This window comes from Rhineura floridana, chromosome 11, assembly GCF_030035675.1.
Source record: "Rhineura floridana isolate rRhiFlo1 chromosome 11, rRhiFlo1.hap2, whole genome shotgun sequence".
Taxonomy (NCBI): domain Eukaryota; kingdom Metazoa; phylum Chordata; class Lepidosauria; order Squamata; family Rhineuridae; genus Rhineura; species Rhineura floridana.
In genome coordinates, this window is record NC_084490.1 from 23,161,944 (window position 1) to 23,188,074 (window position 26,131).

The 26,131-nt window shown below is 42.9% G+C and overlaps 2 protein-coding genes across 5 annotated transcripts in view; one reads left to right on the forward strand and one right to left on the reverse strand.

Annotated features, from left to right (window-relative positions):
* Positions 1-4,408, reverse strand: part of CLN3 (CLN3 lysosomal/endosomal transmembrane protein, battenin) — a 23,982-nt gene extending 19,574 nt beyond the window's left edge. Inside the window, exon 1 of the mRNA XM_061588207.1 lies at positions 4,140-4,408. The gene's annotated coding sequence lies outside the window, so the exon portion shown is untranslated. The remainder of the gene's footprint in view (positions 1-4,139) is intronic.
* Positions 1-13,039, forward strand: part of LOC133365852 (golgin subfamily A member 6-like protein 22) — a 14,133-nt gene extending 1,094 nt beyond the window's left edge. The window contains exons 2-9 of one of the 4 annotated variants that reach the window (XM_061588202.1): positions 918-1,141; positions 3,713-3,935; positions 4,113-4,246; positions 4,387-4,441; positions 4,503-4,656; positions 5,969-7,311; positions 7,392-7,576; positions 7,696-13,039. In XM_061588202.1, coding sequence (XP_061444186.1) covers positions 3,891-3,935; positions 4,113-4,246; positions 4,387-4,441; positions 4,503-4,656; positions 5,969-7,311; positions 7,392-7,576; positions 7,696-7,759 — 1,980 coding nt within the window. In that variant the 5' untranslated portion in view covers positions 918-1,141; positions 3,713-3,890 and the 3' untranslated portion in view covers positions 7,760-13,039. Of the gene's footprint in view, positions 1-917; positions 1,142-1,172; positions 1,236-3,712; positions 3,936-4,112; positions 4,247-4,386; positions 4,442-4,502; positions 4,657-5,968; positions 7,312-7,391; positions 7,577-7,695 lie in introns of all 4 variants that reach the window. The other 3 variants (XM_061588201.1, XM_061588200.1, XM_061588204.1) reach the window with 3 other exon arrangements.
* Positions 13,040-26,131: the final 13,092 nt, after the last annotated feature.

A 26,131-nucleotide genomic window follows, 5' to 3' on the forward strand; every position in this document is an offset into this window, starting at 1 on the left:
AGCCCACAGATAATAAGACTGTCACTGGGAACATGAGGCCACAAATGTATAAATATACAGTTCAATTTTTATGAAACAATAAATCAGGTTTGGGGAACCTTTAGCCTTCCAGATGTTGCTGAACTACAACTCCCATCAGCCCCAAACTTATGGCCAATGGAAGGCCATAGGTTCCCAATACCTGCAATAAAGCAACTACAAAATCCAATTGTAACAAGGAATAAGTACCAACAACAGTGGCTCTCTGCTCCTGAATACAACTGACCCTTTCAGTAAAGGGTAATGTCTCTCTGATCTTCAGGTAAAAGCAAGATGTGGACAGTCCAGTAAGGCTTCACTGATAGAGCAGGCAATTATCCTGGAATTGCCAGATCAGAGTGCTTTTGTTGAGTGGTCAAACGTCACCTCATATTCACCAACATGCGAGAGATAGTTGTGCTAGATACTTCTCAGTTAGAGGGATCTCTCTGTTAGCTCTCTTTATACTGTTTTAAACAAAGCTGTACAGAGACACAAGCCACTGCTGTCCTCATACTGTCCTGAGGTCAGCCAAGCGAAGTAGCTATGTCAGTGAACCAAACCCATGGTGTTAGCAAATCAGTATAGTAAGTTCTGCAGGACAATGGATGAATCTTATTTTAACAAGTTTCCAAAAGTTCAGCAACACTTCCTGTGACTATGATTACATTTAGGTATCAAGCAACATCTTAAAACACTCCTACCACTTCCTTAGTAATATCTTGTTTTACTTCTTCCTCTGTGAACGATGTGCTTCAGGCTCTCTCTTTACGCTTATGACCATGCTAATGTCTACAGATAAGTTCTAATGGTCTGTCTCCAACAGTCATACTCAGAGCAGGCCTAATGAAATTAGCAGGCCTAATGAAACATGGCTAACTTAGATCTATTAATTTCAGAGAGATACAGAACTGTTGGATACAACCAATATGTTTCCCTTACCACATCATCTACTTCAGCAGATGATCAGCCCCAGGCAAGCCCATCTATCTGCTGACAAAGGTTTTTGGCCACACGTGCACAGCTTTTGCTAGATAGTGAATTGCCTTGCCTTCAGAAGAAGCCTGGGCTTCCACTTGCTCCACTAATGGATCTCATTCCCTTTGGTGAGGTGTCATCACAGGTAAACTTAGGACTTAATATATATTTTGTAGAGTCTTCTGGCTGAGTAATAGCAATCTGCACAACTGTCCTTCTGACCCAGCAACAAGCATATGGTAAGGATTAATATCAACATTTGGATTTCTAATAGAACTGCAATGAGATGAAATGTCAGGAACTTTGAACAGTATAGGGACAGATTCCTCCACAGAAACGCTATAGATAGCAACACTAGACACCAAAAATAATTTAGTACTAGGGACATAGTACTAAATTACTTTTTTGGGGGGTGATTAGTTGGTTTAAAGTATATACGTTTATGTTCCTTTCCTGGATCACCTTTTTATCTGATCCACTGAAAACCTATGATACTGTTAATTCTGGAAAAAATTTGACTTGGCGATTTGTAGGTGATCTGTTATTCATTTTAAACAAATAACCACTGAATGATGATGGCAGATATTTGTTTGGAGAACATCAAGTATTAGAGAGATTCACCATACTTAAGAAAACTTTCTGTTTCTCCTGGCCAGTTTTGAAGCCACAGCACGGTTGTATGGAAAACAATGCTAAAAAGTTATCTGGATTGTGGGAGCAGAGGCTGCTAACTGATATTGGGACAAAGCAGCACTGCCTGTATGGCTATCTGCTTGTCATTTGCTCAAGCTGTCCATTGGAAAATAACCCCCCCCCAAGATTGTATTTATTTATGCATTTAGAAAGATGTGTAAATCTCTTAATCAAGGAATCCCTAACCAGTGTACATAAAATAATTTAAAACGCTTACATCAGCAGGTAATTCAAGCAATATCTGCCAAGAAAAGTGTGCCGCTCTTTGACATTGTCCTTGTCTTTCTTTAATCCTCCTGACTTGTTTTTCTCCCTCCAAGAATTTCTCAATTCTAGGCTGTTTTTGGAGGGGTGGGGCAACGGATTCCTTTGAAGATACGAATGGTCTGTGATGCCTTTTTCCCATGTTCTGTTAAATGAGCTCCTTTCCACACTCCTTTTTGTGGAGTACACGGGCTCTTCCTCTCTTTGCAAAGGCCAGATGCTTCTTGCCACAGGACAAGAGTCTTTTAGCTCTTGCTCTTTGGCTCACACTATAAGACTCGCACCTCTGGCATGGCACCCAGCTTTTAAAGTAAAATGGCGGGGTAACAATTACCATTGTACAAATAAAAACAGTCATCAATATAAAAATAAAATGAGCAAAATTTAAAAATGGGTCTGCGTAGCTTGTTTACATGTCCAGATAAGCTTGTCAAAACAATATCTTTTTAAGCAGGTGTCTCAAACAGCACAACCAGAGTGCCTGCCTAATGTTAATAGGCAGAGAATTCCAGAGCACAGATGCTGTCACAACTAAAAGCTCAACTCCTCACAGATGTGGAGCAAACATTGTATGGTGCTTGCAAGAGTTCAGGTTCCACAGATCGAAGTGGTTGACAGGCACAATTTGCTGTTATGTGATTAAATCCTACCTGAAAATAGCAACTACCTGGAAGCTCCCTCACTGATTTCTTTGAAGTTCTGAAATGTAGATGCCCCACCTTGTGAGTTAGGTTAGCTAAGGCCACTGATAATCTGGTATTTGCTTGTTAATTTGTACTGCTGCTCTTTGTTTTCATCTCCCTCTCTCTCTTTAAAAACTTTATGATTATTACCGTTGTTGGCTTTAAGGGTTCCTTTTTTGGAATGGAAAGGCATGATCTAAATATTTTAATAAACCCATGAATAAATGATCTAATAAGCACATGAATAAATAAATAAAAGCCTTGGCTGTAATCATTCTACTGGTCAGGTAAGCTCTGTTCTGTTTTCCCACAAATGCAAATGTCATCTTGGGGAAGGAATGATCTGTCAATCTTGGTTCAGTATCTCATTTTTTTAATCTTAAATTTGGTTCTCCACGTTTCTGCAGCAATTTACGGGTTTTTTTAAAAAATCCTCATTAAAATCTTCAGCATTTTAGTGAAAATTTATCCTAATAAATACATTTTTGTATGTAGTTTTGACTCATGTACACATTTTTGCAAGCAGTTTATCCTAATACAATGCATTTTTATGTTATTTTCAACAATATATTCATTTTGTGCGCACTTTCCCCTAATGTATGCATTTTTGTAAACATCACTTGGGTTGGAGATCTGCATGGCAAAATTCAGATAAGTGCAAATTTCAAAGGATGGTTTTTTTGGTTCTCATATTGTTTTGGAATGCGAATTTGACAAATTTGGCTTCAAATGTGAACTGAATCAAATTTTTCCCCATCCCAAAGTTCGCTGTAAGTTGCCCCACAAGTTGGGACGGAATGTGGGTGTATTTCCAGTCAAAATGTATCACAGGCCAGGTGCACAATGTTGAGGTGAAGTTGCCACCACTAACTTTTCTTTCCTGAGAACGTTTAGATGGGCTGATATCTGGATGAAAGAAAACTGTATAAGCAAAACATCTGTGGGATTTCAAGGGAGGCTAAAATGCTTTCAAGAGGATTAACTGAATTTTTCAGCAATGGTTAGGCACTCTCCTTAGTTTGAAACTGATGTGGTTGACTCTGACCAACAGTCTTAATGCTTCTTGTTTCCATCAGGTTTGGGGTGTGTTTTTGTTGCTGCTTTCACAGTTGTGCAAAGCCAGAACGGACTGTGGCAATGAGTGCAAAGAGGAGGAGAAGGAGGATGTGGTCAAAAGCTTTGACGGCATTACTTCCCTCTCTGGGGAGACAGGAGAAGCAACCGTACCTCTTCTCCACCTGATCCAGACATCCGATGGAGCACTTTCAACGGCTGCTGGGGAGCCTGCAACAGGCCTTGGTAAACAACCTTTCATTATCAATCAAGCTTTGGGGCGGGGCGGGGAGGGGAGGGGAGGGGGGGAGATCCACAGGCCCTGGCTTATGTAGGGAGGCGGGGGGTTGGTTGGTTGCTGGCTTCATAAACTGGCAGTCTGCATTCAGTATTTTCCTTGCTCCCCCTCTTTCCCATCCTCAGGATTATGTTTCATCTTTCACCACTTACCTCCTTGGAGATGAAACTCATCCAGGAGCAGAAGAGTCAGGAAGTAGAAGAGATAGCAAGAACTGTTGCAGCCGCCATGACGGAGAAGTGGAGACAGCACGCGATGGGTAATAAAGACCTGGTGTGCATGTGTGAGAGAGCTATTTATAATACTGGGAGTTTTCTTATGGCCTGAAGGCGCAGCTCCCTCTTGAGTGGAATCATCTCTACAGCAGTTGGATTCACCCTTTCCCCCTCCTCCCTGCAGGGACATTTCTCCAAGGAGACATCTAGAGGTCTTTGAAGGTTCACTCACCACAGAGGTAGGTGTGAAAAGGGGAGGAGGGGCAAGATCCATCTAAGCTCTGCCTCTCTTTCACTAAGGCCCTTCCTTTTCAGATCACCCCAGCCAACCAGGAGATCCAGGTAACATCAGAAGCAGCAGTCCAGGGTGCTCAGGCTCCACAGGCCATTCTCAAATCTTCCAAATTGTCCTACAGATGTGAGGGACAGGAAAAGGCTGAGGAAAAGCTCTCAGGTGATGGAAAATTCTAGAATGTGCCAAAGTCACACTGTGGGGGACCCAATGGATGTTTCCAGAAGGCTTGGGTTGCCACCTGGTTTGTTTTAAGTTGGAGTCTCTATTCTAGGTGTAGGGAACTTTTGGGCCTCCAGATGTTGCTGAACTACAATCCCCATCATCCTTGACCATTGGCGATGCTTGCTGGGGCTGATGGGAGTTGTGGTTCAGTAACATCTGGAGGGCCAAATGTTCCCCACACCTGCTCTATCCTAAACTGAAATGAGTGGGAAGTGGTTGTGATTACTTAGTCATGAGACTAAAGTACTCTGTACATGAGCAGAGTTTGTTACACATTCCAGGGCTAATTCCTGCTTCATGAATAACATTTCCAAGCTGAGACCTGGTGAACCCTGGCTCAGGTTAAGCCTTGGGAAATAAATGTATATATACGAGCCAGTGTGTGTGTGTGTGCCAGAGCTTCTCTATTGCTATTTTTATTGATAATGATATTAGAACATTTAATGGCCCTGTATTGCTTTATTTTTTTCTGGTCCTGTTACAGTAGATGATGTTTTATTCTGAGAATTTGCTTTCCGGTTTTTGAATTTTTATCTATATTTTTTTAAAAAACACATTAATTTTAATTTGTTAGCTTCGTTGAATTTTTCAAGAAAGTGGGGTAATACAATTATTTTAAAATAAATAAATATTCTTAATTCCAGGGCAAACAGATGAAAATTGTTTATTTGTGGGGAGCTGGGGGAGAAACTCATCTCTTTAGGTTCAGGGATGCTTAAATACAGGGAAGAAGAGACCAAGACAGTATGAGGTATGTGGTGTGGTAATCCAGGAAAGGGTCTTTTCAGTGGTGGCTCCTTATATGTGAAATTTTCTCCCTACTGACGTGTGTCTATTACAGTGGTGACTGGTGGCCTTGATGTCAGCGTGGTAGTGAATCTTCTCTGGGTTTTAGTCAACTTTTAAAAGCACCTTGGGCGACAGCTCCTTGGAAGTTCAGACTAAAATCTGGAGCAGATTCACTATCCCACTGACATTGGAGCCATCAGCCTCCACTGGTCTATGGCGCCATCTCTCTAGTTTTAGGCAGATAGTTAAGACGCATCTTTTTCAATGGGTGTTTGGAGGAGGAAAAACCAGATTGCTGCTGCAAGTAATTATTATTCAGTGATAGTTATGCATTTTTCAAGGATTGCGTTTTATTGACTTTCTGTATTTTTTTGTTGTAAACTGCCTTGTGGCTTACGAATACAGTGGCATATAATAGTCCAAATAAATAAACAAGACTCTCCCCATTTCTCCCCCACAGAGTCGGCTCACTTCCCAGCTGATGCCCCAGAGCCAAGACCCACCACCACAGCAGCAGCTGTGATTGGCAGCTTTGAGCAGAGAGATGTGGAGGGGCCAACTGCGACTGGAGGGCTCCATCAATGGGAATCAGAGGGAACCAGCTGGATAGGGGAAGTTCAGCAGCAGGGGGCGCTAGAGATGGTGGCAGAAACAGAAAAGAAGCGGCCTGAAGAGAAACAGGAGTGGGACCGAGGACCAGCAGATGAGATTGAAGAGGATGAGGAGAGGGAGCAGGTGGAAACTGTGTGGGATGAGGGGATTCAGCAAAGGGTACCAGTTTTGGCCCAGCTTGTGGGAGAACAGCAGAGCAAGCTGGAGGAGATGGCATGGCCTGTGGAATTTCAGCACAGTGGGCTGGAGGAGGAGGTGGAAGACAAGATGGCGGAGGGACAGCAGCTGGAGACTACGAGGGATCCGGAAGATGAAGCAGAGGTGGAAGAGGACCAGCAGGAGGAGACAAATATGGCAGCAGCAAGAGAAGGAATTGCGCAAGAGATAGCCTGTAGAGCACAGACTGAGGGAGACCAGGAGGAGGTGCTAGGAGGGAAAGAAGAGGTCAGGAGAAGCCCTCCATGGGAGCCAAGGGATGAAGTAGAAGTGGCAAGAGAGACTGAAGGGGACCAGGAGAGGGAGCTGGAAGGAACTTTGTGCAATGTGGGGATTCAGGACAGGGCAGCAGATTGGGCAGAGTTTGTGGAGAGACAGCAGCGAGGACAGGAGGAGACAGCCAAGATGGCGGAGGGACAGCAGCTGGAGGTTGAGCAAAACCAGGAGGAAGAGCCAGAGGCTGAAGAGAACATGCTGCAGGAGGAGTCGGATGCAGCAGCAACCGAAGAAGGAATTCAGCAAGCGCCACCAAGCAGGGCAGAGACTGAGGGAGACCAGGAGGAGGTGCAAGAAGGGGAAGAAGGAGCCGGGAGATGCCATCAGTGGGAGCCAAAGGAAACTGTTGTGACTTTGAAAGAGCAGGATGGGGAGCCAAAGGGAGTAGCAGAGAACAGGAAGGGTCAGCAAGCAGAACTGGTAGGGAGAGAAGGGGGGCAGCAAGGGGAGCTAGAGGAACCGGTGAGAAATGATGACACAGAGGCTAAAGAGGAAGAACAGGAGGAGGAAACTGGAGAAGAATGGCTGGAGAGTGACCAGGAGGGAGAGTCAGAGAGGCTGGCGGAAGCCAGAGACCTTGATGAAAAAGCCCTGGAAGAGGCCGGAGTCCAGCCGAGGCAGGCACAAGAGACGGAGAGGAGCACACAGCAGGAGCCCATGGTGTGCAATGCCTCCCGTGCTGGGATGTTCCCAGCTGAGGTAAGCAAAACTAAAAGAAAAGTGGAGGATGATGGGAGTCAGGCCTCTCTGGAGTTTAGTAATCTACTTCTGCTCTGCAGGTCACTCCCCTGGACTCGAGTGCCCAGAAGGAGCGGGTGCTGCTTCGCCGTAAGAGCTCTATCCGGCGGGCACCTAGCTTGAAGAAACAGACAATGGACACCCCATCAGAAAAGATGGACATAGCTGAGGAGAACACTCAAGCTCAACCACAAACAGCAAGCAGGCAAAACCTGAGGCATTCTGGGTAAATATGAATATCTCATCATTGCCACTCCTAGGAGTTGAGAGAAACTACATAGAGGTCTGGATTTGTGATCTCTGAGTTTTGTTTCACTCTGCCCATTCATTCTCTTTGTCTCCCAGGTTTGGGCCTATGCACCCCAACATGATGGCTGAACTGCAGATGCGCCTGCGCAAGCCCCAGTGACCCCCAATGCAGAGGCACTTGTGGGGTAACACACTTGCAAGCTCATGACCAAGAATTGTAGGAGCCAAAATGGGAAGGCATAGGTGATAGGAAATGCAATCATTCATCTGCTTCTTTCAGAACAAAGGTCTGCAATTCAAAGAAAAGAAAAAAAAGAAATGCAACAGGTTGTGTGTGTTTGAACAGAGACAGTTAACTAAATTGCCCACTACCCTGATGCTGAAGGCAGCCTGGTGTGGCCACTTACATAGGCCTTTTGGCACATTATATTACACCATAACCTGCATATAGATCATAATGGGTGAGATACAAATGTGGCAGCCTTCTTGCACAATGGAAATCCACTTGGACAACAGAACAGAACTTCCTATTTCTCTCCTCCCTCCTCTAGCCTCTTCCCCGCAAAATATCTGCTGTGGCGTGTTCCCCAACTGTTTGAAGTATAGTTTAGGGGTATATAAGAGGGCTTCAGGGGGGAGAAGAAGCCTCATTGTATGAGCAGACACCTGCTTGCTCCATTGAATCTCGCCCAATATTTTTTGCTTTCTGGGGAGTTTTGGAGAAAGATTTCTATCTCTTTTAGCTCTAAAAGGACATACAATAATCCATGCATTTCTATTGTCTGTGCTTCCACGTTTTGGCCCTTATGGTTCTTGGTTGCAGTGGATCCAGTACTCTTGGCCTGGTCTGTTCTTCTAACCCTCTGAGAATCCCACAGCCAAAACGCTAATGTGGAATTGGGAGGAGGAAACTAGAGGACCATGGTTGTGATTAGAAGTGAGCAACGGTTTTATTAACAATGGAACCATTAGCAGACCGTCTTAGAGAAAACCACCCAAAACATAGAAGGAGTGGAGATGGGAGGACAAATTTATGAATTAAGTCTCTATGCCGATGATTTGGCACTAATGCTGCAAAATCGTGCACAAGCAGCCCCAGTTTTACACCAGGAACTAGACACATTTCATTTAATATCAGGGTTACAAACAAACTATAAAAAATCTGAAATGCTTTGCTACCAGGTTCCTCTTGATGTCCACAGAAAGGTAGCCTCCTCTCTGGGTATCTCTTTACACAGAAAACAGATTCGGTATCTAGGAGTACAAATAACAAGAGATTTTAAAAAATTGTTTTTAGTCAATTACAGACCAGTTTGGTCTGCTATCACTCTCTTAATGAAAGTGTGGGAAAAATTAAATTTATCTTATTGGCTAGAATAGTTGCAATTAAAATGACAGTGCTTCCTCAATTAACCTTTTTATTTCACTCCTTAAATATGGATTCCAGACACGCAATTGAATATTTGGCAACAAGAAATAGAATCTTTTATTTTTTCAAGGACCCCCCCCCCGGATCAGACAACAATATCAGTGCAGGCAAACAGGACCGTGGGTGTGTGGCTGGGAGATACCTCATATCCACTCTTATTATGAAGCTAATCAGTTATACCACTTGATTTCTTTTTTGAGAGAAGACGAGGAAAAGAGATGGATGCCAATGGAAAACAGACTTTTTAAAGGGTACACTATAAGCTTTTTAGTTTTTACACAACAAAGTAAACAAACCATAGCTCAAATACAGGACAATCCCTTCACAGCAGCCTTACATCGATGTTGGTCTCTCAGAGTAAAATCAATTTCCTCATGGAGCTCTCCATTGATGCCTTTGTTCTTTCATCCACAATTTTTTAATAAATATAGAATATTTCCATGGCAAGATTGGAAGTCTAAAGGACTTTATAGGCTAAGGGATTTTTACAAAGATGGCAGGATGTTATCCGAGGAAGAAATTAGGGTAATTTTAAATGGAAGTTCCTTTAGGGTGGTTTCAGTGGCAACAACTGACAGCTTTTCTAACAAAGGAAGAAAAAGATGCAAGCATTGAAAAAGCTGTCAGCTTTTGAAATGATCGTGGTTAACACAACATCTGTAGCTAAAGGTCAAATCTCTTAACATTTATACACTATTAATAGGTAAAGATATGGGCAATCTCACGGGCCTTAAACAGCAATGGAGAAATGACATAGCTATAAGTACAGAAGATCAGGATTGGATAAATTGTGAAATAGGCCAGCCTTGGATACCCCTGCAACACAAGTTAAATAACAAATACTTAAATTAGCATACTGGTGGTATATCACTCCAACTCTGCTGTCTAGAATAACAGTGTCAGCTTCTCCAATTTGTTGGAGAGGATGCCAAATGAAGGGTACATATCACATATGGTGGCCATGCCTGAGGGCGATGGAATTTTGGAAAATGGTTTTTACCCAGATTAAAGCTATAGTTAAATTGCCATTGGACATGACCCCCCCCCCAAACTGGCGTCACTTAATCTGTTTGACGGAAATAATGCAAATAATGAACTTAAAATGGAAAGAATTAGTCAGGCATCTGTTGACAGCTGCTTGATTATCCCTAGCCAGGTTCTGGAGGGACCTTATTGGGGCCACAGCTGATTATTGGCATAAAAAAAATTGGCGACTGCCTGTGGCGGAAGGAATCACTGCTAAATTAAAAGTATTGAGGGGGCAAGTAAAAACTGACTATTTTATGGGAGAATGGTATAGTTTCATTTGTTTTGTTAATGATGAAACTAATAATATGATCCCTCTAGCAATCTAGCACAATATGTACGGATATGGAATGCTTGATCACCTTTTACTGTATGTATTATGGTATCAATCTTTGCTTGGTGCCGATATGCATTAAGAAATGAATGGAATTTGATAATGTTATGTACCACTCAGCAGTTCCAGCTACATGACGGTCTAGCTCCGAGCATGTAGCAAATTACTGGATACATAAAATTTGACAACTTTAATACCTCTTTAAATACTTACCTGTATGGCTTCCTTTGCAGGGTTCAATTAGTCAGTTAATTAGTTTAGTTGTTTAATGGCTTGTTAATATATGGGAGGAATAGAGAAGGACTCCAATTATCGACAGCAGTAAGTATAAAAGGATTTAGTATACTCCATTACCTGTAAGCAGTATATCCTGTGAAATTTCTTCTTTTGTTGTTGTGATTGCTGTATATTTTTCTGCAATCAATGTACATCTTTCTTTTTCTGTAAAATATAAAAAGTTAAAAAAAGAAGTGAGCAACAGTTAGTATTAGCAAGAGAAAGGAGAAAAGACCCTGTGATAGGCTGAGGCATTGGATGAATAAGGGTGCAGGAATAGAAAATGGAGCTAGTACCTTCAGCAGGATACAGACTGGCATCTATGGTTGCTTTCACGTTAGAGCCCTTTACGGCTTCTGAAGCATCGCTTTTTCATAATCAGATGGAAATGGAATTGACACAGTTCTACACAGCACTTAATATAGCACTTTCCTTATAAAAATCCAACCATGCCTGTCCCCATGGGCAGTTTCTCAGAAGTACTTCCCAGTCAGGAATATTCCTGCCTCATCCTCTCAGTATCCCTTTCATTGGTAGCTTCCTCTTTGCCTCCTTGTTTTAAAGCACATAATTTGTTGCTTCCTGTGGCATTTCTGATCTGTCCCTTGATTAGTCATTGACTTTTCCCTGTATTGAGCTGGGTGCAGCACTTCAATAATTGGCTTCCTCTTTTAGCTAGAGTCATTGATTCATTTTATTTCATTTTATTTGTTATTGCAATTGCACAATGTGGTCATGTTTTTTTTAAAAATAAATCAATGAGCAATTTCTGCCCATGAAGAGGAAGCCAATATTTAAAGCCCCAGCCAAGAGCTTACTAATAAAAGGACAAGTCAGGAATGTCACAGACACAGTAAGTGAACAGGAAGCAACCAAATTATCCACTTTGAAAAGGAGGATAAGCAGGAGCTACTAATTAAAAGGACAGTAGCCCTGAAAAACCTCAGTAATGCTTTGGATAGGCTGGTGCTACAATTAAGACAACAAAAATTCAGCAGAAATCAGTTCTGAAAAAGATGGGAAGACAACGTAGAAAACATTCAAATATAACAGCTTGTTAATGATGTCTGGATTTCCCTAAAAATGAGTGGGTGAATGAATGATGCCAATTCCAGCCTAAATGGCTAGTGTGGAAGCTATAGCTAACAAAGTGAAAGGAACACTTGTTTGGAGTCTGGGAGGATTTTGACTTTTTGTCTGTTCATTTGAAGTGGTGATCTTCAGAATGATCCTTTTACCTAGAAAATTTTGTTAACTGAAAGCTGGTAGGTACCTTGCATACTCTGAAGAAAACTCACTGGATGTTATCCGTGTAAAAGACACTGACTCCTCTTTCTGATAAGCAGATGTTTAACAATGTATATGACTACTCAGAAACGAGCCCTATTGAATTCAATAGCACCTAGTCCCAGGAAACTGTGCACAGGATTGCAGCATAAGTTGTCTCTGGATTTCTTACTATGGTTACTGATTCCTGCCACCTCCTTTATCTCATTCTGTATCTCAGAATGAACTAGTGATGCTGAAATCTCTCCTGAAGGCAGAGAAATTACAGGATGGAACAAGACATATGTAACTGTAATTGTAATGTCTGTGCTGCATTTGCAGGGTAGAGTGGGAGGTAGTGTTGCGAGGGCTCTGGTTTTCACCCAGATACTGTTTTTTTGAGGTCTCCCCCAGGTCTCCGGGTGAATCACCCCAGTTGCCGGTTTTCCGGTCAGCTGCTTGTGAGCATATGTGTCACCACCTGCTGCCACCCACAATCACCACAAGTAATCCCCGGAGTCCAGGGATTGGGAAGACTCCAGGGAAGGGAGAATTGGACCTGTTGACGCACCCTCCCGGCTTTGGAGCCAGCTACATTCAATCAGGTTCCTTCTTGCGACCCCGATGGGATGCAGCCGGCTCTAATGGCCCATACTGTTGACATCACTAGGGCCTGCCCCTGCAATCTCAGGGTTCGGGATGCTTCTGACCTGGCAGCCCCAGTAGGAGGGGAGATGTTTAATTCTTCCCTCCCCCCCCAGTTCTTCCACATAACCCCCTCCAGCAAGCTTGTCTGCCCCTGCCAACACAACACAGGTGTGGCATTGAGAGCCCCACATTTGCTTCATTAGAGCCAGTTCCTCCTTCATCACCTCATCACAGAAAGCATCACAGAAAGCATCCATTTCCTAGCCAACCAGCTGCTTCCACTCATCCAGTGCACTGAGGAGAGTCCCGCGTAGCAACTGATTGCTCAGTTTTGACCAGGCTAGTTCCAAGAGGGTTCGTTTGTTGGTTAGCACTGGGAAGGCCCCTGCTGAACAGATGAGATCTGTTGGAATTAGGGTTGCCAGGTCCATGGCCTGAGAGTGATTCTGTACCTTTAGGAGAAGAGAAAGTCAGCCAAGTGCAGGTGTTCTTGCAACACTGTAATGGGAAAAACCACAAGGTGGAATTCTCCCTTCCCCCTGCACAACTTTTAAAGATACAGAAGACCTCTTGGTTGCCAGGCCCAGCCTCCCAGAGGTCTTCTGTATCTTTAAAAGTTGTGCAGGGGGAAGGGAGAATTCCACCTTGTGGTGTTTCTCATTGTGTTTCTCATTATAGTGTTGCAAGAACACCTGCACTTGGCTGACTTTCTCTTCTCCTAAAGATACAGGATCAGTCTCAGGCCATGAACCTGGCAACCCTAGATGGAATGTATATAAGCCTTACACATTTGCATTAAGGGCACCTGCCTTTTACTTGACCTCCCACCTCTGTAGCTGTGCTTTTAACAGCCAATCCATATGCAAATGTTAGCAGGTGGTCCTGTCCATTTCCATCCTGTAGAATGCTTTATTGGATGATTTATACATTTCTGGCCAAAGCCCCCAAAGCAGCCCAAGCCATTCCCACCCCACCCTCCATTGGGAACTTTAATTTGTAATTCAGTGGAAGATGGTCACAATCCATTCCTGCTCAGTCCATTCAGACAGGTAGCCAATGAAGTGTCCCCCAGATGTTGTTGGACTGCAACTCCCATCACCCCTGACCAATTGCTATGCTGGCTGTAGCTGATCAGAGTTGTCCAATCACTTCTGGAGGGCACCACATTAGCTCCCCTGCATTAAGATCTATATCGGAGCCATAATCAAGGTGCTGCCACCTTCAGCTGTGAGGTGGATGGAGAGAGGGGGGACTTTTTAGTGGTGGTGTCCTGGCTTCTTTTTATTTTTTTGGAACTTCGTGAAGACAATGTTATTCTTTAATGCTTTTAAATGGTAACTTTCATTCTGCTTTACCTATTTTATTAATGTTAGTTACTTTTACTTTTGTTTTTAGCTGCTATGTGTTTATATCTGGTTTAAAATATCTAATTGCTAGGTTTAAAAATTGTTTCATTGCTTCTCCTGAGAGGCAGATTAGTAATCTTTTAAATAAAACATTAAAATCAAATTGGTGGTTGTCAAACTGTTTTGCCGGAAGCTTATGAGGACTCCTTCATGAAGAGATAGTTAAGGCTGTGGGCAAGCTTACCTAAAAGAGCTTGCTCACTGCTAACAATTTTCCATTGCATTCTGTAGAAGAGTGTGAAGTGTTGTAGGGCATGCTGTTCACCAAAGGCATGGTGCCCACAGACGTGCCCCAGGTAGAGTCACTGAACTGAGCTTTCTTTAAAAAAAAAAAGTAAGTCTCTAGCCCTCCTAGAAAGAAAGTTATGAAGCAAAATGTGCAGGTACCCTTCTAAGCAATTTCTGTGAAAAGAACCAGCCTGGCTGCTCCAGCCTGTCAGTGGTGTTAGCCAGTGAGTCAGTGGGTCAGTGGGTCCAGGATGGCAGCCTAGGCTCTGCTTAAGAATTGACATTGACATTGGGGAAAGCAGAGTTCTTGTGCCTTTAACAACTACATCTCCACAGTCACGACCAGCAGGACATAGCTGACTTCCCATGATAGTCCATGAGGTCGGGGAGGGAGGGAGAGGTCGGGGAGGGGGGGAGAGGGGGGGAGAGGCAGCAAATAATGTATTCGCTCTCATTTTATGTTATGCCGTGCCCCCATGGCAGCTATTTTATGACTGGTGCCCTCAGCACTCAAATTCAAAATGTGCCGACTGATCCAAAAAGTTGACAACCCCTTACCTAAGGCAACAGTGGGACCCACCAGGCCAGTTCTATGCATGCTCCCTAGAAAAATACCCAGGCTTCTCCGTAACAAGCTTTTATACTCACTCCTCAGAACAGTGAAAAGTCCCCAGGGGGTTGATTTCCTTTAGAAAGAGGTCAGTTAGAGGCTTATGGGTGTTTTGTAATATTTGTATTTATTTACAAATATATAGGTTGAGCATTGGCAGAAGTTTCATCAGGCAGCCAAAGTCTAGTGCTCCTACATCAGATCTCATCTCAAGGGATACAGCCAGAACCCTAAGATGCTTAGAGAGATCAAACTCAATTTTCTGTCTTTCTGTGATTTGCAAATAACATTAAACCATGGTGTAATGTACCTTCGTGTAATGTAGAAATCCTGCCCAACGGCTTAATTATGGTTTGACTTTACTGCCAACAAACCACAATTTGAAGCCATGATTTTCGTTGATGTACAAATCTTGGGATTTTTTTGGTCATCCCATCCAAGGTGCTCAGCAGGCTACAAAGTCATGAGGCAAGGGAAGTTGGAAAACAAAACAAAAATGCTAGAGAAACAAGCCATGGTTTGCTTGAATGTCTATGGGACAACTCATGATTATACAGCCACGAGAGTGGCTGTATACTATAGCCAGCGGGGATTTTTCACATTCCGCAATGTTAAATTGAAAATACCCCCCATGCCATTCTGATGCTTCCCATAAGCTCATTTCAAAACAAAACCTTACAAAACTTATAGTCCTGGACTCAGAAACGCTTGCTTAACAACCCTGTCAATTTTCATGGCGGTACACAAAACAGTCAGAGAGAATAGACAGTTCAAAGTGTAAAAAGAGAGAGAGAAACCTCAGAGCCCTTTTGGATTTTTTTCTCTGAGAGTTCTCATAATCTGCTGAAATTCATTAAAAATCAGCCATGTTCACAGAGTACCTGTAATCCTAATATTGACGTTGCCCCATACTCTGAACTTCGTCTGCTGCAGTTTAAAAGTTTAAAAAATGCCTGGCTGATTTTTAATTAATTTAAGAAATTTTGGCTGGGACCCAATGATAACGCGCATGCTCAGTAAGAACCAACTGTCAGAGTTCTAAAAGCCTCACAGCTGCTGGCCTTGGCTAATCAGGGGGCCACACCCACACCAGACTTTGATTTCATGTGAGACAGTCATGGCTTCCCTCAAAGAATCCTGGGAAGTGTAGTTTGTGAAGGGTGCTAAGAGACTCCTATTCCCTTGAGAGAATGGTTTAACAGTCAGCCACTCTGACTGAAGGTCTGTGAGAGGAATAGGGTGTCTCCTAGCAACTCTCAGCACCCTTCACTAACTACACTTCCCAGGATTCTTTGAGAGAAGCCATGACTGTCCAAAGTGAAATAAAGGCCTGGTGTGGATGTGGCCAGGGAAAGCTTTGGTTTAAATTTGGGTGGGAGGCTACATGTGTCTGCTGTAGAATAAAAAGGTGGGGGAAAGCCTGAAAAATAATGATTCTGTTTACAATGTTTTCCTTTTGGAAAGGAAAGGGGCTTCCCTTCCCTTCTGCCCAGTGCCCACCCACCCAATCTCCTCCCCTCCCACTCCCTGCCCCTTCCCTGGGTCAGTGTTGGGCTACGAGCTGGGAGACCAGGGTTAGAATCCCCACACAGCCATGAAGCTGACTGGGTGACTTTGGGCCAGTCACTGCCTCTCAGCCTCAGAGGAAGACAATGGTGAAATCACCTCTGAATACCGTTTACCATGAAAACCCTATTCAAAGGGTCGCAATAGGTGGGGATTGACTTGAAGGCAGTCCATTTTCATTTTCAAACATGATTGCATAGAAATAAATCCCACTGAACTCAAAAAGTATGCAAATGATCAAACCCACCCTCCCTTCTCCTCCCTCCTATCCCCTCCTCTTGCCCCTTCCCTCCCCCTTCCTTTGCCACTCACTCCCCATCCCCTTGCAATCCCCCCTTCCCCTTCCCCCTCCTCCCCATGGTCAGTTTTACCTATCTTAAACATGATTGCACGGAAGTAAATACCATTGAACTCTATAAGTATGCAAATGATCAAACCTGCCCTCCCCTCCACCTTCCTTTGCCCCCCTCCAATACGCTCCTTCCCACTCCTTCCTCCTCCCCCATGGTCAGTGTTTCCTATCCTAACCAAGAGTAAATCACATTGAAAATAAGCATGCAAATGATCAAACCTGCTTTTCCCCTCTGGTCTCCTCTCCCTTCCTCCTTCCTTGCCCACTCCAGCCCTCCGTCCCTCCCCCCCCCAGTCAGTTTTACCTATCCTAAGCATGATTGCACGGGAGTAAATTGCACTGAATTTAATAAACATGCAAATGATCAAACCTGTCCTTCTCCTCCCCTCCCCATCCTGCCTGCTCCCCTCCCAGTCCTCCCCTCTGCATTTCCTCCCCTCCCTCCTCCTCCTCCTCCCCTCCCCATCCTCTGTGGTCAGTTTCACCTATCCTAAGCATGATTGCAGGGGAGTAAATCCCATTGAACCCAATAAGCATGCAAATGATCCATCCATTCTCAGCAAACTTGGACAGGATCCCATTTCTTACCTCCCGGATTAAAAAGCAGGGAAATTCACTAATAGGCAAAAAACCTTGCGGTTTAAGAACATACCTATAGCCCACAGCTATTCTATCAAACTTTAAAAAGCAGGGAAATTGGGCAGCTATAGTGAATGCACCAGGGGAGCAGGAGACCTGAACTCCTCTCTGAGATATTGGACTGCCCTACAAATTGGTCAAAATGCAAACACCATTTTGGTTGGTCTTTCACAGTCCAATCCACTTCCTGTGTAGCTTGGAAGAATTTGGTAAAATGTGCCTCTGAGCATATGGTGAGTGGTGGCAACACCTGCAATCAGCCCAAATAATAGAAAGAAGACGTGCTGTGCTGATCTTGTTTTAGCAGGGAGGAAGCAACATTATTAAGACAGTTGATATAGTTCAGATTGTCACTTTGAATATGTCTGATTTATTTTGCAATTTTAGTGAAGTTTCCTATAGGAATTCATTTTCTTTTGTTTCTATTTCTGTGAATATGTGAAGTACAGCAACTCTTCGCAAAATTTATACTAAAAAAACTCCAAACATAATTGTGGAATAATGGCACTGACTTCTGCAGAATAGTCTCCAGTGGACCTCAGGAGTGTCTCAATTTGCACAAAATAAAACAGTGGGAGGTGAAATATATTCTAGCAAAATGCTAGGTGTGCTCTATGTTTTTAATTGACTGTGCCCACCTTGCCTTAAATGAAGTGGTTTAAACATAGCAGGCTGAAAATATGCATCCTCTTTTTTCCAACAGCTAGAGTCATAGCTGAAGTAGCAACATATTGGAATCAGTCTGATTTTTCATCAAACTGCAGGTCCAAATTCCACTGTTAATGCACCCAAAATAGAAATAGAACATAACCTCCAATATAAAACACAAAAGGCTATCTTCACCATCATATGACACTGACCAATAAAAAGGCTTTGAAATTAATAAAAACAAATTTGACACAGATTTCTGGGATGAATAATGAGGAAAATAAAATTTTCTAGTGTAGATTCTCTGTAGAAACATTAATAACACAGGAAAGAAGCAAAGTAAGAAGAACACCAGCAAACATACAAAAATATAATTATCTTCGGAGATGGCAAGTGTTGCCACCACTCACTATATGCTCAGAGGCGCATGTTACCAAATTCTTCCAAGCTACACAGGAAGTGGATTGGACTGTGAAAGACCAACCAAAATGGTGTTTGCATTTTGACCAATTTGAAGGGCAGTACAATATCTCAGAGAGGAGGTCAGGTCTCCTGCTCCCCTGGTGCATTCACTATAGCTGCCCAATTTCCTGCTTTTTAAAGTTTGATAGAATAGCTGTGGGCTATAAGTATGTTCCTAAACCGCAAGTTTTTTTGCCTATTAGTGAATTAATTTGTAGTTTGTCAAACAAACCATGGCGTAGCATTATGTGCAAACCACCTCAGACTGCAGTATGTCCTTTAAACATAGATACCTAGATAACATCAACCTTAGCCAGGAGCGATGGTGATAGTAGTGGGAAACTCGCTAGATTCCACCAGCTTACAGTATGAAAAGTTAAAATAAAAAACCCTTTGCTCTGTACTAGGAATAGATGTATATGTGAAAAATTATTTCTATTAATAAAAAGGACAACCGCTCTAAGGTTTTAGTTAAGCTTGGGCTCTTCTTTCTCTTTCTTTCTCATGCTTTCTCCATGATGATTGAGCTCATAGACACAAATTTCAGGAGAGAAACTGCATTTGGGCCAAACTGCATGTGATGGGGAAGATTTGTGATTGCATTTCCCAACGGCCCCTGCAGTCTGGTGGTTTTTTGCAGGTGTATTCTTTAACAAGTTCTTGACGCAATAACTGTGCATTAGTGGTGGATTTGTTCAGCTTTAGTTTGTTCTGCGCTGTTTTCCCCATACTGCCACATTATTGCTGTCTGGAGGCGCTATACCAGAATGAAAGTGGAACAAAACCAAACTATATTTGTGGTATAAAAAGTTAGGGGATTTTGGCAGGAAAGTTACAGAATATGCACTGATTGGAAATGAGGCTGAGTGACCGCACCAAAAAAATTGTGGGTGCAAACAGTATTGAAAGCAGGATCATGTGCAACTGGGGTTGCCAGGCTCAGAGCCTGAGACTGATCCTGTATCTTTAGGAGAAGAGAAAGTCAGCCAAGTGCAGGTGTTCTGGCAACACTGTAATGGGAAAAACCACAAGGTGGAATTCTCCCTTCCCCCTGCACAACTTTTAAGGATACAGAAGACCTCTTGGAGGCCTGGCAACCCTACTCAGTACCCTTCACAAACTACCCTTCTCAGGATTATTTGGGGGAAGCTATCTAGCCCTGTGCTCTGAACAACTTTACTCTGCTGCATTGTGGGAAATATAAATGGTGGGTAGACTCAGCTGCCTGCCATTTAGGGTTGCCAGGTTCAGGGCCTGAGACTGATCCTGTATCTTTAGGAGAAGAGAAAGTCAGCCAAGTGCAGGTGTTCTTGCAACCCTGTAATGGGAAAAACCACAAGGTGGAATTGTCCCTTCCCCTTGCACAACTTTTAAAGATACAGAAGACCTCTTGGTTGCCAGGCCTGGCCTCCAAAGGCACCACACATTTATCTAGAAAGTAGACTTGGTGTGTTCTGTAGTGTTATCTATTTCTTGGGCCAAGGTTGAAACAGTGAGTGAGGCTCTTGGTGAACTGGTTAAAGAAGCCTTGTGCTGGTCCATTTCCATTTTATTTAATCTATATGCAGAATATATCATACAGAAAGCAGGATTGGACCAAGATGAAGGAGATGTGAAAATTGGAGGGAGAAATATCAATAATTTAAGATATGCAGACGATACCATACTACTAGCAGAAACCAGTAATGATTTGAAACGAATGTTGATGAAAGTTAAGAAAGCACAAAAGCAGGACTACAGCTGAACACCAAAAAGACTAAAGTAATGACAACAGAAGATTTATGTAACTTTAAAGTTGACAATGAGGACATTGAACTTGTCAAGGATTCAATACCTCAGCACAGTCATTAACCAAAATGGAGACAATAGTCAAGAAATCAGAAGAAGGCTAGGACTGGGGAGGGCAGCTATGAGAGAACTAGAAAAGGTCCTCATATGCAAAGATGTATCACTGAACACTAAAGTCAGGATCATTCAGACCATGGTATTCCCGATCTCTATGTATGGATGTGAAAGCTGGACAGTGAAAAAAGCGGATAAGAGAAAAATCAACTCATTTAAAATGTGGATTGATTCCATAAAGGAAGCCACACACCTGAACTTACAAGATCTGAACAGGGTGGTTCATGACAGATGCTCTTGGAGGTCACTGATTCATAGGGTCACCATAAGTTGTGGTTGACTTGAAGGCACATAACAGCAACAAAGATGCACCTCTTTACCCTGGCCTTTGACACCTGAGAGATATTTTTTATGACCCACCCTGTTTTCTTGACTGTAATTTCATTTGACTTATTATACAGCCACAAGAGTGGCTGTACTGAAGCCAGCGTGGATTTTTCACATTCCGCAATGTTAAATTGAAAATACCCCCATGCCATTCTGATGCTTCCCATAAGCTCATTTCAAAACAAAACCTTACAAAACTTATAGTCCTGAACTCAGAAACGCTTGCTTAACAACCCTCTACATTTTCATGATGATACACAAAACAGTCAGAGGGAATAGAGAGTTCAAAGTCTAAAAAGAGAAAAAACCCAGAGCCCTTTTGGACTTTTTTCTGTCAGAGTTCTCATAATCTGTTGAAATTCATTAAAAATCAGCCATGTTCACAGAGTACCTGTAATCCTATTACTGACCTTGCTCCATACTCTGATCTTCATCTTCTACAGTTTAAAAGTTAAAAAAATGCCTGGCTGATTTTTAATTAATTTAAGAAAGCTTGGCTTGAACTGAATGATAGTGTCGGGCATGCTCAGTAAGAACCAACTGTCAGTGTTCTAAAAGCCAGACTCACAGCTGCTTGGCTTGGCTAATCAGGGGACCACACCCACACCAGACTGAAGGGTGCTGAGAGGATACTCCTATTCCACTGACATGGCCAGACTGGTTTAACAGTCTGATTGAAGCTCTGTGAAGGGAACAGGGCATCTCCTAGCAACTCGCAGCACCCTTCAGTAATTATATTTCCCAGGATTCTTTGAGAGAAGCCGTGAGTGTCCAAAGTGAAATAAAAGCCTGGTGTGGATGTGGCCAGGGACAGCTTTGGTTTAAATTTGGGTGGGAGGCTACATGTGCCTGCTGTAGAATAAAAAGGTGGGGGAAACACTAAAAAGCAATAATACTGTTCACAATGTTTTCCTTTTGGAAAGGGGCTTCCCCTCTGCCCAGTGCCCACCCACCCAACCTCCTACCCTCCCCCTCCTCCTACCCTCCCTGCCCCTCCCCTGGGTCAGTGTTGGTCTATGACCTGGGAGACCAGGGTTTGAATCCCCACACAGCCATGAAGCTCACTGGGTGACCTTGGGCCAGTCACTGCCTCTCAGCCTCAGAGGAAGGCAATGGTAAAACCACCTCTGAATACCGTTTCCCATGAAAACCCTATTCATAGAGTCTCCATGAGTTGGGATCAACTTGAAGGCAGTCTGTGATGTTCCTCTATTAGTGTATATATGGTAAGTGCTGTTTGTATAGGAGATGCATGGTAGGTGGATGTGGAGAGGTGATGAAAGTGAGTGGGTTGTTTTGGTGGGTTTGAGAGAGTTGTTTGTCAGGAGAGCGTGGAGAAGGAGGGGGGTGAAGTTTGGATTAGGATAAGATAAAACCATATGCTTATGTGCCTTATGAAGTAATCTTGTTATTCTTGTTATCCTTGTTATCTGTGTTATAAAATAAATACTTAATTTGGTTTACCAAAGGCCTGATCCTTGGCTGGGGTTTCACAGACCAGAAGGGAGGGTAAGGTAATGACCAAGGCTGAAGGGAAACTATAACAAATGGTGGCAGCGGTGAAGAGAATAACACCACAAGTATTCATATACATTTGTTTAATGTATATGAGAGGCTCATACTACACATGAATTCTATTTTATTGCCCAATACTACTAAGACAAAATCTAAATCAAACCCAAGAACAAAGCCAAAATGGTTCGATAATGAGTGCTTTGAACTGAGAGGTCAACTACGGAAAGTCTACCGACAATATCGGCATAGTCACCTCAAATCTCCACCAGCAGAATACTATGTTATAAAAAACAAATATAAGATGGCTCTGGTTAATAAGAAGAGATTAGCTATCCAGGAGGACTGGAAATCTCTTATAGCAGCGGCCAGGCTAAAAAATCCAAAAAATTTCTGGCAAATTATTTCTAAGTCGTTGAGATCGTCAGTTCATAATCCATGCATTATTCCGCATCAAAGATGGAAACAGTTCTTTCTGGAACTTTACTCAAATGATCATCCTAACTATTACAATCCAAATTCACTTCCTGATTTTTCTGATCTTCCCCAATGGGCCCCAGTTACTCAGGGGGAAATAATAGAACTCATAGCATCTTTAAAACCTAACAAAGCCCCCGGCCCGGATAATATTCCTCCCGAGCTCCTGAAAAATTTCCCGGACTGGTGGGCTCCGCTGCTAGTGAATATTTTCACAAAAATTAATAACACAGGCCATATTCCTGATGCTTGGCAAAAAGCAATTGTGATACCAATTCACAAAAAAGGTGACAGAGAGGACCCATCCAATTATCGTCCAATCAGTTTACTTTCTGTAATTGGAAAACTTTATTCAGCTTTCCTAAAATCAAAATTGTATAATTGGATGGAAGAAAAGAATATACTTGGTGATGAACAGGCTGGGTTTAGAGAAGGTCGTTCTGTTCTGGACCACAGCTTGTTGCTAAGCTTTCTTGCGGAAAAATACACGAAATGTAGGGGAAATGGACTTTATGCGGCATTTGTGGATCTAAGGTCTGCATTTGATTCCATTTCAAGAGAACACCTCTGGAGAAAGCTCGAAAAATATCAAATTGATAAACGTTTACTTCTTCTAATTTATAATCTACATTGTCAGAACTCAATGCAGGTCCGCTGTGGTTCTGAGGGCAGTCTAACCAATTCGATCCCCATTGCCAAAGGAGTAAGACAGGGGTGCGTTTTAGCTCCCCTGTTGTTTACGCTTTATCTAAATGACCTAAACCCAACATGCCTAACTAAGGATTATCACCCCCCAAAAATTGGAGAACAAGCCTGTCCTCTTCTCCTATATGCCGACGATGCTGTTCTTCTCTCTCTTTCCAAGGTTGGACTCAAACGCTTAATTCGAACCTTTATGGCCTATTGCACCCAAAATTATCTATCAATCAATTATTCCAAAACTAAGATACTAGTATTCTCAACACGGAGAATTACTGGTACTTGGACAATAAATGCCCAAAAGATAGCATTAGTCTCTCAATATAAGTACCTAGGCATAATTTTTCACTCGTCACTAAGCTGGGCCCCACATATAAAGGCCATGATAGCTAAAGCACGAATCGCAATCAATAAATTTTTTCGTTTCTTTTACCATAAAGGGGGAAAATATGTACCAGCAGCCATTAAGATCTTCAAACTTAAAATTATCCCCCAGCTACTATTTGGCGTGCCAATATGGATTCATGCTTTTAGCTCTTCGATTGAAGCAATACTTACAACTTTTCTACGACGCCTGCTGGGTGTGCCAAGGTGCGCTCCGGCGGCAGTGCTCAGATTGGAGGCTGGCATTTCCTCCACAAATTCTCAGGCCTGGTTGATAGCCTCAAATTTCTGGACTAAAATATCATATGAACAGCCCCCGGGCCTTTTAAAACAAATTTGGAGGGACTCATATGTGTCAAGCTGGAATAAAAACTTTGGGTGTAAACTCTCTTCAATAGGGCTATCTATGGCATATCTTTCTACTCAACCGTTTACCACGGCCAAGCTACTAATCCGTACTCGCCTCAAAGATATCGATTTTCAGAATGACATCTCTATGGCCACCAAAATCTGTTCGCCACTATACTTTCAATTAAATCCAATACCTCTTCACTACGCCTTATACCTAGATTTTCTCACACTTCCAAAACTACGTCTGGCTTTTACAAAAGCCAGATTCAATGTTCTTCACTCATCCCTTCTCCTTGGGAGATATCAAGGAATACCAATTGAAAAACGATTATGTCCTTGTAAGTCTGGAAAAATTGAAACACTTTATCATGTAGCGTTTGACTGTTCTCTATATGATTCTATACGTGCCGAATTTCTGTCAAGAATTATAGAGAATACATCAAAAATGTCACCTGAGAATAGGTTACGTTATCTATTATCCGGTCAGAACAAACAAATTACACTGAATGTGGCTAAATTTGTTTATACGGCCCAACTACAACGCTCGGGAGTCTAGCTGTTTTAGCTTATTCGACCAAAAATGTAATTTTCTTTCTTTTAAATCCAATGTAATATTTTAATCTTTTAATTTTATTACTCCAAAATTTCCTGTATTATACACTGCAAATATGGAAAATGTATTGTACTAGGTTGGGTCTATGACCGTAAATAAAAATTATTATTATTATTAAGTATTCAGAGTCTCTGGGAATACGGGTTATAGGACGTGACTGGTGGTGCTGCCTAGCAGGGGGATCTGTTGAGATCTGTGCTAGAGCGGGGAGAGAAACTATAAAAAAGGACAGTCCGGACTGGTGGAGTCCCTGGTGGTGCCTAGTGACAGGCAGTAACCACGAGCAGGTAGGAACCTGACAGGGAGAGCCAGGGAAGGGCGTCACACAGTCCATTTCCATTTTCAAACATGATTGAACAGAAATAAATTCCATTAAACTCAAAAAGTATGCATATGATCAAACCCATCCTCCCTTCTCCTCCCTCCTATCCCCACCCTCTTCCCCCTTCCCTCCCCCTCCCCCTTTCCTTCCCCCTCCTCATAGTCAGTTTTACCTATCTTAAGCATGATTGCACAGGAGTAAAAACCATTGAACTCTATAAGCATGAAAATGATCAAACCTGCCCTTCCCTCCCCCTTCGTTTGCCCCCCTCCAATCTGCTCCTCCCCCTTCTTCCTTCCCCCTCCTCCTCTCCCATGGTCAGTGTTACCTATCCTAACCATGATTGCATAGGAGTAAATCCCATTGAACTCAAAAAGCATGCAAATGATCAGATTTGCCTTTCCCCTCCTTCCCTTCTCCTATCCCTTCCTCTTCCTCTCCTCTCTTCCTTCTTCCTCCCCTCCCCTCTTCCTTCTTCCTCCTCCCCTGCCCACTCCAGCCCTCCCTCCCTCTGCCGCAGCCAGTTTTACCTATCCTAAGCATGACTGCATGAGAGTAAATCCCACTGAACTCAATAAACATGCAAATGATCAACCCTGCTTCTCCTCCCCACCCCCTTTCCTGCTCCCATCCCTTTCCTACCCTCTGCCTCTCCTCCTCCTCCCCTCCCCATCCCCTGTGGTCAGTTTCACCTATCCTAAGCATGATTGCAGGGGAGTAAATCCCACTGAACTCAATAAACATGCAAATGATGAATCCATTCTCAGCAAACTTGCACAGGATCCCATTTCTTACCTCCCGGATTAAGAAGAAGAAGAAGAAGAATGCTTAATTCAATAAATCAATTAGATGAATCTACTGAAAAGCTTTTGAGCAGGCACCACCAGTTAATAGGCAACAGTTTAAATTAAAATTTAATGCTATGAATGTAAGTAATAAAAGCTGCAGAGGGCAGGTGGCATTTTGGCATTCTCCTTGAGTCCCTTACAGGAAGGACTACCTCTTCTAAGATGTCTGCTGCTGTGACATGGATTATTTAAAACCAAAGAAAGTAT